Source organism: Cibotium barometz, chromosome 30 (genome assembly GCF_041138505.1).
Source record: "Cibotium barometz isolate CiBa-2024 chromosome 30, ASM4113850v1, whole genome shotgun sequence".
Lineage (NCBI taxonomy): Eukaryota > Viridiplantae > Streptophyta > Polypodiopsida > Cyatheales > Cibotiaceae > Cibotium > Cibotium barometz.
The window spans coordinates 40,451,297-40,466,121 of record NC_141075.1 but is presented as its reverse complement, the minus strand read 5'-3'; the positions used below and the strand labels follow the sequence as shown (position 1 = coordinate 40,466,121).

At 42.8% G+C, this 14,825-nt stretch overlaps 1 protein-coding gene across 5 annotated transcripts in view; it reads right to left on the bottom strand.

The window, feature by feature from the left end:
• LOC147621487 (GDSL esterase/lipase 7-like) overlaps positions 1–12,973 on the bottom strand; it is a 75,760-nt gene extending 62,787 nt beyond the window's left edge. The window contains exons 1-3 of one of the 5 annotated variants that reach the window (XM_086824239.1): positions 12,747–12,969; positions 12,552–12,668; positions 6,715–7,026 (exon numbers count right to left, since the gene is read on the bottom strand). In XM_086824239.1, the coding sequence (XP_086680365.1) occupies positions 6,715–7,026; positions 12,552–12,576 (337 nt within the window). In that variant the 5' untranslated portion in view covers positions 12,577–12,668; positions 12,747–12,969. Of the gene's footprint in view, positions 1–6,714; positions 7,027–12,551 lie in introns of all 5 variants that reach the window. The other 4 variants (XM_086824240.1, XM_086824242.1, XM_086824238.1 and 1 more) reach the window with 4 other exon arrangements.
• Positions 12,974–14,825: the final 1,852 nt, after the last annotated feature.

Below are 14,825 nucleotides of genomic sequence, written 5' to 3'. Positions count from 1 at the left end.
TTTCTAGGAATTATTCTTGTTTCCATCCTTTTACATGATGATGATATTGTACTCATTGCAGATTGTGTGAGGAGGGGCTACAAAAGCACATGGATACTTTACAGGATTTTTGCACACAGAGGGGCTCTCAGTCAACCTTGGGAAAACCAAGGTTATGGTATTCCTCACCTCCTACCCAGTTGCAAGTCATACAAAGATCGCTTACATGGGTAGTACAGCTGAGGTGGTGCATTCATATGTCTATCTCAGAGTTACCTTGACTAGTCCACGCTTTTCTATGAGACAGGTAGGAGAGGGTAGACTCACTAGAGGATATGCACCTCTAGCCTTATTGGAGAGGCAATGTTTCCAAGCACATTTTCAGGAGCCGAGGACGAAGGGTTGGCTTTTTGACACCCTAGTCACCCCCACACTTATGTATGCAGCTCCCTTCTAGGCACCAGATTTATACCTGGCACATTGGCAGCACATAGAGCATGCTCAGATCATGATGGTATCATGGATGATATGCAGCAAGCCATCTATTCCCCACCAGATCATCTACGCAGAGGTTGTTGCGACGCCTATGTTGATGGAGGCCCTGTTCCAGACAGCCACTTATATACACAAGGTGAGGGAGATGGATCCACTTCGACTCCCCCGACTTGCACTATAGTCATCACAGTAGATAGCGGCCAGAGGAGAGCATTCATCTTGGTATGGCACAGTACTCACCTGGTTTTAGGCACATGGATTACAAATGGACCGGCTCCCTCCATTTCAGTATGATCCAGATTCCCCACAAATTAGGCTTACACATGAGAACTGGAACCGGCTGATCCAATACAATTTTCTATGACTGTACACACGTAACACATGAATCACACCAGTAGGCCCATTGCCTACCAAGATGCAGTACTACAAAGATCATTTCTTGAGATTCACAGCAGCAGATGGTTTCATACAGAGACCAAGTTATCTCGATGCCTTCATGTCCCATGCTATGAGGATAGCCATTGGCGAGCTTAGGGTGTCATCCCATAGAATGAGGATAGAGACTAGCAGAGCCAAGAGGATCGGACATGTAGACTCTATCAGACGGGGGTTGAGTCAGAGAAGCACTATGTTTGCTAGTTCCTAGTCTACTATGAGATCAGAGGGAGATTTCACTATGTATTCAGAGAGGGCTTTGGACCCTTTTCTATGAGACAGGTAGCAGATATACACAAGGTGAGGGAGATGGATCCACTTCGACTCCCCCGACTTGCACTATAGTCGTCACAGTAGATAGCGGCCAGAGGAGAGAATTCATCTTGATATGGCATAGTACTCACCTGGTTTTAGGCACATGGATTACAAATGGACCGGCTCCCTCCATTTCAGTATGATCCAGATTCCCCATAAATTAGGCTTACACATGAGAACTAGAACCGGCTGATCCGATACAATTTTCTATGGCTATACACACGTAACACATGGATCACACCAGTAGGCCCATTGCCTACCAAGATGCAGTACTACAAAGATCATTTCTTGAGATTCACAACAGCAGATGGTTTCATACAGAGACCAAGTTATCTCGATGCCTTCATGTCCCATGCTATGAGGATAGCCATTGGTGAGCTTAGGGTGTCATCCCATAGAATGAGGATAGAGACTAGCAGAGCCAAGAGGATACCCAAAGAGGATAGGACATGTAGACTTTGTCAGATGGGGGTTGAGTCAGAGAAGCACTATGTTTGCCAGTTCCTAGTCTACTATGAGATCAGAGGGAGATTTCACTATGTATTCAGAGAGGGCTTTGGACCCTTATCCCAGATCATGGAGTACCCAAATCAGAGGTTCCTTGGAAATCTTCCTACTAGAGCTCAACCGACACAAAGAGTCCCTACTCAGAGATCCTTGCCCCCAACAGCCCCGCTCTTAGCTTACCATCACCAGTTTTTTTGCAGCCTAGAGGGGTGGATAGGGAGGCATTAGAGCCCATCACAGTCGATACAGGAGCCTATAACACAGCACCCCCTCGCATTAGGCCCATAGGAATCACATCAGATTGGGCACACACACTCTAGAGAGCTAGACGCCCCCGACCGATCCCAGCTCATCAGCCACAAATTTAGGAGATGCTGGCCCGCCATCGAGCAGCCTCATCCTTACAACAGACTATTGAAATCTCTAGCCTCCCATATCCCATCACTTATTGTACCCAATACCTTGCATGGTAGGATCTAGATTTTTCACCTTGTATAATCTCAGAGTCTCAGATCCTAGCTTTCAGTTTTCAGTTTTAGTTTACTGTTGCCTTTTCTTATTTCATCCATGACGAGATTTCATGGACACTTTGTACACATCATTTTGGTCTCATAGACCCTTTGGGTCTTTTGAAGACATTAATACTCTCTCTCTCTCTCCATACAGCCCCACAGAATGGTTGATACGATGATGAATGTCGCGAGACTTGTGACCGCTTGCAGCGGGAGATCACCCTTGGCATCCAGACACATAGACAGGCTAGAATGCTCTTCAAACGCCTTGTGCGGAAGAAGAAGTGGGATTACCTGGCCAAGCTTGAGATGGAGATATACCAACTATTTTTGGGGCACGACAGCAAGAGGGCGTGGAAGATGTTCCATGAGCGACAGCCACCCACACCTATCACAGTACCTGAGGCATGGCATGAATATGCAAGAACTTTATATGAAGTACCAGGGCAGCCCCCCATCCCTCATCCGTCAGCGACTCGCCCGGATCATAGTACTTTTGTCACCATTCGGATGGTTTTGGATGCTATTGACAGACTACGTAATGGAAGAGCCCAAGACCAAGATGGTCTGGTGGCAAAACATTTTTCACATGCCAGAGATGTATTGGCACCACTACTAGTACACATGTTTAACAGGGCCATTTGCGAAGGTTTCCCAGACAGTCGGTCGGCACATACTATTGTACCTCTATTTAAGAGTGGTGACCCCATGATACCAAGGAACTACAAGACCATCATGATTGGCCATTGCTTGGCCAAAACATTCGGATCTATTTTCAATCGAGAGCTACGTAGATGGGCTGAGACACATGGACTCAAAGCACCTAGGCAGGCAGGTTTCAAACGAGGTTTCACGACTTTGGATCACATATTTACCCTCAGGGCTCTCATTGAGGGGCGAGCACAGGGTAAGAGGATATATTGCTGCTTTGTGGACTTCCGCAAAGCCTTTGACACAGTGCCACGTGCCAAACTCATGAGGAGACTGCATGACATTGGTGTTCCCGAGGAGATGCAGTGGGGCATTTATGCATTATATGAGGCGGTGATAGGCAGAGTACGGACTCCTGGAGGCATGTTGGATACAGTGACTAGCACCATTGGGGTGAAGCAAGGATGCCCACTGTCACCCACCCTTTTTGGACTTTACATTGCTGAGATATCCGACTACATTGACAAGATGGGGGGGCAGGGGCCAGTCTGGCAGGGGTTTGGATACCCATATTGCTATATGCCGATGACATTGTACTTATTGCAGACTCCCCTGAGGGTTTGCAACAGCATTTGGATGCTTTGCAGTCATTTTGTGCAGATAGGGACCTCACAGTGAACCTTGGGAAGACTAAGATTATGGTCTTCAATACCGCACAGGCCTGGGTGACTAGATCCGACCATAAGTTCACTTTTGGAGGTGAATCAGTGGAGTACACCAGATCATATGTGTACCTAGGAGTCACATTCAGCGGACCACAGTTCTCTATGAGGCAAGCAACAGAGGCTAGATTGGCACGTGGATATGCAGCCCTAGGGGCACTAGAGACACAATGTGCCTACATTCAGTTTCAGGAGCCGCGCACCAAACTCTGGTTGTTTGACACATTGGTCACACCTACACTCTTATATGGCTCACCCATATGGGGACCCAGCCTCTACCACATGAGGAGGGAGCCGCTTGTCGACCAGGTCGGACTAGAGAGAGATTTCTATGATGGATGGCAGGTACTAGAGACCCCTGGTGACTATGATCGCACGCATGATTCGGAGCAAACAATCGGTACCTCATGAGATTGTCAGAGCAGAGATAGGAGCCGCACCAGTGGTTACCGAAGCCCTGTTCCAATCAGTGATATTTTTGCAGAGGATATGGGAGCTCCCCAGACAGAGATACCCACACCTAGCACTTATCTCTTCCAGGCAGTTAGCAACAGACGGTGATACACGATGTTGGTACACCCAGATGTGTACCTGGCTGAGATTACATGGCACGACGATTGATGCACTCCCTCCATTTGATTACAGCCTGGGCTGCCCCTTCTTGGACCTTAGTCGCTCTGAGCAGAATAGGGTGATCAGGATGGACATCGTGAGGTCCATGATGAGATTCCATGGACACATTGTACACCTTTTGTCTCATAGACCCGTTGTGTTTTTTGCAAGACGTTAATATATATCTTCTTCTTTTTCTTCTTCTTCTTCTTCTTCTTCTTCTTCTTCTCTCTCTCTCTCTCTCTCTCTCTCTCTCTCTCTCTCTCTCAGTTTCACTTGGTTGTTCTCTTTGATGAGACACCAACTTCAGATGTACTCTCACTTTTGGTCTCATAGGCCATTATGGCCTCTTAGAGGTTAATATATCATTTCAATTTCAATTTCAATTTCTCTTGTTTCCACTACTACATGGATACATTGTAACATTGCCATACTCATCGATGTTTTGTTTTCTAAAGCTAGATTGTTTTATCTTTATTCCTCCATGACACAGTTGCTTCATGGATGTACTGCAACGATTTTGGTATCCCAGTCCCTTGGTAATTTTTAGACTATGAGATCCTTTGGAGATACAAAGAGGCCATGACACAGGAGGTATGAGGTCCTAGATGATGCCCCACACAGTGATCTTTATTCTCATTGGAAAACCTTTCTGTTATATCACTCAAAATGAACCACACGTCTTAGAGTGACTTTATTACAAGTGAGGCTTGTACAATGCATCCACTTGAGGCATCCTTATCAACATGCTTTAATCAATGTATTGTCCAGCTCTCACTCACATGATATGACAATCTGCTGATGATATTTAGAACCTTAAATCAAGAGTTAAGGCATCCCACTACCTCTAGTAAGACGATGCCCTTTATCATAAAAACCTTAAGTTCCAATGCATATAAACAGTCAAGGCTACGATCAAGAGCCCTATGCTCATGTTAATAAGCAAACCCCTTTAGGATTACATATCATTTCCCATCGGTTTGTTTTCAGACTCAACGCCATGTGTCCACTTGTATTCTCCCCTTCACAAAGAGTCTCTTATGAATGTCATTGCTCTTGATCTGGGCTAATTGGCAAATTAAAGAGCTTGGATGAGTAGTTTACCAAGCTTAACACCCAAAAGGTTTTTAGTGTTTCAAGATGATCTATGCAACTTGATCACCATTATTTGGGCATCAAGTGAAAACACGGTCCCTTTTCTGTTTTTTTGGTGTGATTTTTTTACACACCTTGACCTGGCCTTCCCCCAACCCCCATGCGAGGCCTTAGCTAGTGCCAATCAAATCCGGGACCTCACCTGGAGGCTTTGACTTGCTGACCAATGCACTACACAGCTGGAAACACAATCCCTTTTCATTAATGTCACAGAACTTTTTTAAAGAAATTTAGATTCAATGGCTAGCCTTGTCTTCATGCATGAAGTTAGTATCTTAAGACTTAGACACAGACAGGATAATAAAACAGCATCTCTGCAGATGCAATGCCACCTATTAAGTACTCTAGTCAAGAAGGCAGGAACTAGGTAGAGTCATTGAAGAAGACGGCATTTGGCAGATATATATTCATAGGACATGGATAGATTGCCAAGGGAGTTGTAGCCCAGTGGTTAGGTGCACTTACTCAAGACCAAGAGGTCCTCGGTTCAAGTCCCAGCTGGTACTCCCCCATTTGCACCTCACGTGGCTTGAGCACCCACGGAAAAATTGCTTTCGGGCGGGACTCACCTTCCAGCGGGCACACGTGACGCACTTCAGGCGGGGAAAAAATTAACTAATAGAAGGATCTACCACCTGGAAAAAAGAAAAAAGGGCATAGATAGATTTGGAGACTCCCCCTTCCTTGATGAGCTTGTACCAAGATCAAGTTCTGATGGCGAATGGGTTTATCCAGATGCCATAATACTTAGGGATTCATGTGCCACATGCACTCAGGATTTCTAAGAGAGATGGACCCATGCGAGGAGCATCAAGAACTATGAGTATACATATGGAGGCATCCAAATGCCAAGTACCACAGTGCCACTTCCCAGAGTAGAAAAGGAAAGGAGGCCATTTTGGCCCTAAGCAAACATTAACCTAAAAAAAAATTAAAAAACTTTTTCTTTCCCGTGCAGGAATGGTTTAAAAATCTGATTTGCAGCAGCAAGGTTAAGAATATGGGCTGTTTGTTACTTCTAGTCTAGATAAATAGTTGCAGAAAAGCTCTTAGAGATACATCCAAACCTCTAGGTTTTGTCTTGTGAATAACTTGACATCCTAGTATGAACAAGATGTTGATTTCTGAATACAGTAATTAAACCTCCTCGAAAAAATGTAATAATTTTTTTAAACATCCATTTCTGCACTGTAAGAGTAATTCTCGAACTCAAGTTTCCTCCTTTGCAACAAACAAAATGTCACCTAAGCCAAGTAGAGAATGAATGATTTGTGCTTGTTAGTTAATTCTCTAACTAAGAAGCCTATTGAACTTTTTGATAGAAGACTTACCAAGATAATCCACACTTATTTTCCCATTGGAAAATCTTCCACTAGGCTCATGGTTATCAAAGTCTCTTCCATAAGGTGGCATGTCTGACCTTGCAAGAGTTACCAAGTAATTATTGTTTCCGCAATCCACAGTCGAGTCTCCAAATATATAAAATGCTGGCACTAAAGTCTTTGAATGATTCATTTGTACTTTGCTTGCATAGGTGACAGCTAGTTTCTCATTGGATATCCCAGGATCAAAATGTATAAGCAGGCTTAGCATCACTAGGAAGAGCATCTTTTGTGTTGGTCTCATCTCACCTCTACCTGATGCTGCAAAGAAGAGTTGCATTGTAGAATCTGATTTGTGCTATTGCCTGATTTGCTCATCTAAAAAATCAAGAGCTGGCAAAATTTGGAGCACACAAGGCCTCAAATAGATTGCATAATTTTTGTAATTTTGATAAAAAGTGTAAATGTTAGGCTCATTGTAAGCTTTAAATTAACAAACACGTACATATACTACTATACTTGACACCAACCAACAAATACAAAGCATGATAAAGACATGTCACCTTCACACTTTATTATCTATACTTTTATGACTGGAGTTACAGCATTACAACAACACTCTCATCACATGCTTTCTCACTAATGAAAATATCTACAATTAGAGAGTTTGTGAAAAATATAATATCATCCTGATGTCCCATGCAAGCTTTAATTTTAGTAGTAGCAGATTTCAATTTTCTCACAATTAAAACATGTTATTTGTAATCCTAATGTCCCATGCAAGCTTTAATTTTAGTATTAGCAGATTTCAATCTTCACATAATGAAAACGTCTAAGATCAGAAAGTCTGTGAAAGATAGTATTTATGATTCTAATGTCCCATGCAAGACCTGATTTTAGTAGTGACAGATTTTCATGCTAACTAAATGCAATGCATCAGCTCTAATACTTTTGTTTTTGGGGAAAGGATATTATATTATATTAGTCTAGCAGCTGCAAAGAGTTCTTAGAGGAAGAAAAAATCTCACATCACTGCTTTACCTTGTTCTTCTTCTTCACTTTAGTGTCACTTGCATAAAAGAGTTGAGACCTAACAAGCTTGTTGTTAGTCAGAAAATTCTCTTCACGCATTATGTCCCGTTGTCAAAAAGCAGAAATTTTATACTTTCTTTGTCCACCAGTTCTGAGCTTCTGCATAATCGGATCAACGCGGGCACCCACTATCAAAAAGGACTCCTCAGCCTGATTCCTCAACCTTAGGCACTTCACCGAACAGGTCCCTGTTCTGGTATCCACATCTACCACTTCAGTCTCAAGAGGCTGACTCATAGGCAAATCTGTCCCTTAAGACCTCTCCTACTCCGACTGTTATAAGGGAATTGTTCTACCAACAGTACCCTACTACTAAGACACCACTTGGTCCTGGGAAGGCATAACATCATCCCAAGCCACTGCTTTTACAACTTCAGGGCCTTGCTTTTTGGCCCTAGAGCTGCTTTTTGAGAAAGCGGCTTTTAGCTTTTTGGTCCGGCCTAGTCTCTTCTTTCCAATGGTGCCCTTGGCTCATGGTCAACCCTGTTTGACTTTTTGCTTTTTCTTGCTTTTTGACCAATAAGGATCCTTCATCAAAGTGAAGTCCATATGGTAACCCATAGAAACCTCATGGCTCAAGGCTCTCCGAGATAATGCATCTGCTTCCTTGTTGTCTTTGACATTCATAGGCCATAGCATGGCCTTCTTGGTTAAGGACTGCTCCAATGCAATCTCATCATGTTTAACCACCAAAAAAAGGTCTAGAATATCCAACACTGGTCCTTTGCTAGCATAAAGTCTCAATGCTTCAAAAGGATTATGTTTCAGCTTTGGTCCACAAGATCCCATGGCTTTATTTGTCAAAACATGCAATGGGCTAAGGTCCACAAGATCCCATGGCTTTATTTGTCAAAACATGCAATGGGCTAAGCACCACTGCAAACTATTTGTCGAACTTCCTAGCATGATGTCAATCCGATGATCTTCCGATCTGTGTCGCTTCTTTGCCTTCCTTTCCCTTACTTGTCCTGAAGAAACTGCATCTAAAAGAGTAGGCCTAGGAGTAGCTTCCTTGTCTCCTCCATGATAAATAGAGCGGGTAGCTCTAGATCCTTCTGCAATAGTGACTCGAAAATAGGCTTTAGCAACTTCAACTCCTTCAGCTACAATGGCTCAATCCTTGATGAAATATGCAAACATTTAAACCCTTCTTTGCTCCTGTTCTCTTTTGGTTCTCCAAGAAATAAATTCTTCGTCTCTGAGAGGTCGTCTCAACTACTGAAAGTCATGGTACTCTTCTGATGTCATGGCCGCGGTTCCCATCAAGAATTTCTATAACAACCTCATGGTTGTTCCCTTCATAAGGCCCATGGTCTCTCTCTGCTCTCGACATGGCTCTCACCCCAAGAAAGTTTCTTCCAGAGAAATCGTACTCTGATACCACTGTAAGCCCAACAGGGCGTGCAGTGTGACAGACTCAACCACGTGTCCAAGAGATAAAAATATAAAGAGAGAGGAGAGAGAAAAGGGAATGGGGATCTTGCACAGTACACCACATTGAGTGGGGAACAAGCCCCTCCCCCTTTCAAGAATTTATTCAGGAACAATCCACAGGCATGCTGGCCAGGATCAATACAATCAATGAATACAAAACAAACAAATCTGCCGATGTAGGATATCCAAGTTGATGTTGATGTCGAGCACACCACGGGGATGACCCATAAGTATCTCTCACCGGGCTAGTACTAGATTCAATATCCAAATCCAATGAATCCAAATCCAAGTCCAAATCCCAGTCCAAAATCCAAGCTCCATGTCTAAGCTCTGTGTTCCATGTTCGTGTCCAAGCTTCATGCCCAAGCTCTATGTCCAACTTCTTCATGTCTATGCTCATGTTCAAGCTTCCATGTCCAAGCTTCATGTTCTATGTCCAAGCTCTATGCCCAAGTTCCATGTCCAAGCTCTAGATCCACTCGCTCATTCCATGAATAATCTCCACAATTCCTATAGCCTTGTCGATGATGAAAACCCTAGAGAAGCTCTTTCTAGCAAGAAAACTGATATAAAACCTATTTTAATGGTTTTCGGGCAATAAAAACCTCCAAAAAAATAGTTTTTATGATTTTTTAAGCATTTTTAGGGTTTTTGGAATTTTTAGGATTTCTGAAATTTTCTGTCCGTACAGTTGTATGGATCCGTACAGTCGCATGGAATGATGGTAACGTGGCACTGGAGTTGCTCGAGGCGCTCTGAAATCAAGGTAGCGATGAAAAACTCCATGATTTGGTTCATAGATGATGATGAAGAAGATAATCTCCACGCTTGAACGAAGATGGCAATGCGATAGAGAGGATCTTCTTCCACTTGATGCTCAAGAGTGGCTCATGCTTCTTTTATACTTGGGGTTGCCTTTCTTTTTGTCAAAAAGTAATGCTTTTGCTTTGCTTTTGTCTTTTTATTAAATATTATTAATAATAGCCAAAGTTCTTGATTTGTGCTTTTACAACTTCAGGGCCTTGCTTTTTGGCCCTAGAGCTGCTTTTTGAGAAAACGGCTTTTAGCTTTTTGGTCCAGCTTAGTCTCCTCTTTCCAATGGTGCCCTTGGCTCATGGTCAACCCTGTTTGACTTTTTGCTTTTTCTTGCTTTTTAACCAAGAATGGTCAACCTTGTTTGACTTTTTGCTTTTTCTTGCTTTTTAACCAAGAATGGTGCTTTTTCTTAATCAATCCTTATGGACCGTGTCCCCATGTCTTCTTCCACTTGTCTGGTGTCCAGACATGGATTTCATTATGTGAAATAGAGCTAGGAGGACCAAATAGTTACACATCCCTTCTTGACATATATGGATAAGCTTACTGAGACTGGAAGATTACATGGGCTTCGTGTCCCTCATGGTCGGCATTTGGTTGCTCAGGCATATGCTGATGATTCTTTCTTTTCTCCTCAGAATATGCAATCAGATCATCAATATCTCATGAACACTTTGCATATGTTTGGATTGGCAACAAGTCTTTTTATCAAATTGTTGCCCCTCAATGAAGTTCAATGGCACAGCATTCTATGGCCTGGGAAAATCATCACCTACACAATATGTTAGACATTTGGGATATCCGATGGGATGGAATCTTTCACTTCGTGATGCTATAGATTGGGTGTTGCAAAAACTTATGATTAAATTGGAATATTGGAAATTCCCTACTTGGCCACTTCATGTCAGAGTGGCCAAGTAGATAATTCTCGATTTTGATGGCATACATTCAATTTTTCCTCCCTCTTCTGGCCTGGTCTAAAAACCAAATCTCTTGTTTTATGACAAAAAGCATTGAACTCTTTTGGCAAAATTCTCGATATAAGGCAGCCTTGCGACTCCTGAAGTATGAGTTTATATGCTTGCCAAAAATGCATGGAGGGCATAATATTCTAAGTATCCATTATCATGTTTTGGCACGCAAAGCCACTCTGCTTCCAACTTTTGCTGCGCAGCAACAACCGTGGACACTTATGAATGCAGCTCTTTGCTTTGATGCGAATACACATACATTTGGAAAATGGCAGCTAACTCATTGGGAACTTTTATTTGGCTATGTGGATGGCAGAATTGTTGGTTGTCATGATGTTTACCTACCTTCGTTTACGATCCCTTGTCACTGTCTTCTGACTCAAATCTTTGATCAGCCTGTCAAAATAATGTCTCCTAAAGCTAGAGGTGACTAATAGAAACTTAGAAGAAACTCTTGAAACCATAAACATGGATTTACACCGGCAGTTCCAACCATAGATATGTGACTTCTAGACTCATCTCCAAGCTAGGGTTAAGAAGAGTCAAGTTGCCTGCCCTTGTTATCGAGGGTAATATGTCATAGCGTACTCCATGACACCAAATCCTTCTGAGGTAGTACAACCCCAAGCTATCACATATCAGCATCCATTGACACTTTATTCCACTAGCATTGCATGGGTGTGCCATTTCACGATAACTAGCCTACTAGCAGGTAATCTGAAGAATCCCTACCCATGGCAAGCCATCCTAGGTCATATACTCAAACAAAAACACACGGCAGAAAAGCTATTTTGCCTTCTTCACCTAAATAAGCATTAAGCCGGGTCATTGATAACTAGAACTACTACCATTGGGGTAATGACAAAGCCATGGTTACTGGTGGAAAACATCGCAACAAGGTTCATTGAAAACTAGAAATACTACCATTGGGATAATGACAAAGCCATGGTTACTGGTGGAAAACATGGCAACAAGTCTTCCTTTTCTGCACAGGAGTCTGTTCTCATGTGCCTCGGATGTGCGTTATCATAAAAGCACGCATGATATCTCAAGGGTCAAGTTAAGATCCAATGAGCCAAGAAGAGAACTGAATGGCATGGCAGTTTGCCAACACAAGGCTGGAGCGAAGCCAACCTTAGGGCCTGTCAAGAGAGTGAATCGGCAGCAGTTGAATCGCAGCCCTTGGATCAAACCAGTATGAAGCTTAGTATGTATCACTCCTCATTGCCCAAAAACATGAAGTTGTATGTCAACAAGGCAAAGATCCTTGATGCATTCCATAATCATCACACACAAGACATTAACACTTACAAAGAGCAAAAATCCTCCTTATCCTACTTACCACTTTCAAAAAGTGGTGGACTTGTATATCCCTATATGTTATGTTAAACTGGCTTCTCTATCACATTAATTAACCATAGCTATATCAGCTAGGATAGCAAACTCATGTCTAAATAAAATACAGTCAATTCAGCTTTATATTTTACAAACCCCTAATATCAAAGGCTGAAAGAAACAGAAAAAAAAAATTGCCTTTTCTTTTCAGCAAGCTGTGCATGCAAAATGCTGCAGTTGCAGAAGCAAAAGCTTCGTGAAACGCTCCAGCAAAGTGAGGGTTTATGAAAACAAAGTGAATAAATTTGGCAAAAACTAAGCAATAATAAAAGGGTTAGCGATGAACATAACGTTGTAATATATAGTGAGAGGATGAGAGCATGCAAGACGTACCGGTGAACCGGTCGTGCTTGGGATATTGCGCGATCAAGAATATGATACTGGGGTGAAACGGAAAATAAGCACTGTGGTTTTGAAAAAGAAAATGATATTGCTAAGGTTGCACTCTTGCGTGAGCCGATGCAGGTGGAGGGTGGCTGCCGTACGCCTTCTTGCTAATGGTTGGCCACCGGCTAGAAACCGGCACTTGCAGGTCGCAATATTATTGGGCTTCACACACTAAAAGGCATCTCCTCCGCCCAAGTGTGTAACCACCCTACGTTCCAACATCTATTACATGGACAACCACCGCAAGAGAAAAAAGAAATCCTCGATTTCTAAAAAACGAGAGGAAAAAATCCCTTCGATTGACCCTTTGTATTCCGATTGATCCTTTGTATTCGATCGACCCTTTGTATTCCGGCTTCCATTCCTGCATTTCGCTTCTTAATGTCTTTTACATACCACAACAACGCGCGGGTGGAGTACTAGTTGCTTTTACTCACCTCCAACTTCCAAAGCACTATTACACCTTGAAATAATTATGAACCACTTTCTTCAATCCATTTCAAGTCCAAACGTACATGTCCAACCCCAAGATACATGTTTGCTTGCTCGCATGGCAAAAAACTACTAAAAAGAAATAGACGTCTTTGGCATGATTAGCTTCCTCTCCCTAATATCTTTTTCCCATGATGGTCCCAACATGAATCGAACCAATAGAAGAGTGCTTTAGCCACTAGCCCACTATTAAATTGTGTTTTTAAAGCTTTATCTAGTGTACATACATTTAAGTTGGTATGTGGACAGACATGTTTTGGGAGGCCTTGTGTGCAAAGTCATGTTGTGAAGACTCTCTAAGCGTACCACACTTCACGTTCCAAACTAGACCTCCATAGTAAAACAAAATAAAGTTACAAGGTTGCATAAAAAGGAACCTTTCTACAATCTATCATGAACATGCTAATTCCTTGTGATCCCACTAAAGACAAAATAAAAATTCAAGTAAGTTGTTGCCAATGCAAAAATGTCTAAATAGTTTGTAACTAGGTAGCAATGAAGAACTCCTTTTGGAAGGTTTGAGTGTCCTCAACAAAGAATGTGCATCTCATTCTCCAAATTGGCCATGCAAACAAGTTCGATGGGTTGGTTGAATATAAGAGGGTGGCGATTACCGCGTGATGTTAATGCAGGCTAAGATGGTCTCTTGGAACTTTGTGAGGGCTTTTGCTGCCTCTTCTGTTGATGTGACCTCGTCACACTCCTTTTCAATCGCTTAGATGGATTGGGCTTCTTTGGCTTTAGCTTGCTTGACCGCATCTAGGAGTTGATCCCTTTAGGCTTCTTCGGCTTTAGCTTTCTTGACCTCATCTAGGAGTTAGTCCGTTTGGACTTCATGTGCATGGACTGTTGCAATCTTGGCTGCTTCCAATTCTTGGTACTGTAATCGAAGGGCATCCATGTCTTGCTGTGAATCTTGGCTGCTTCCAGTTCTTGGTATTGTAACCGAAGGGCATCCATGTCTTGCTTGTGAGTCTTGGCTAGCTCCTCTATGGGTGGCCCCGACAACAAATGAGCTCGCTCTAAAGCCTATTGACTTCTCTTTTTGCTTTCTTAAGCTTGGCTCCTAACTTGGCACTCTTCTCATTGGTGGCATGAGCAGTTTTTGGGAGTGGGTAAGCTTCGAGCGCTCTCATCCCAACACTTGAGTTCATGTTATTGCTGGAGGATGTGTGCCTCTTGGATGTCTCAAAGCTACATGTCAATAAACTTGACCCACTAGTGAGTGTAGATTTCTATAGTGCTTAGGGGAGGTAGGAGGTCGTTATGGGCCTGGTCCTTTGGGATAAGGTGGTCTGTGAGAGACTAATCTACGGCGTCCTTGAAACATTTATGAAGGTGGGCATGGGATGGTGAGAGGCTGACCGAAGCAGATGTTGTAGAGGTTGGGATGATATGGGAATGGGTGATGGATTTGTGGAAGGTTGCCCATAAGTCACATGCCATTCTTGTTGGGCATCTTTGGCTTGGGCTCCTAGCACCTCTCCCTAATTTGGTTGTGCAAAGAAGTCATGTGGCTCAAATATATCACTT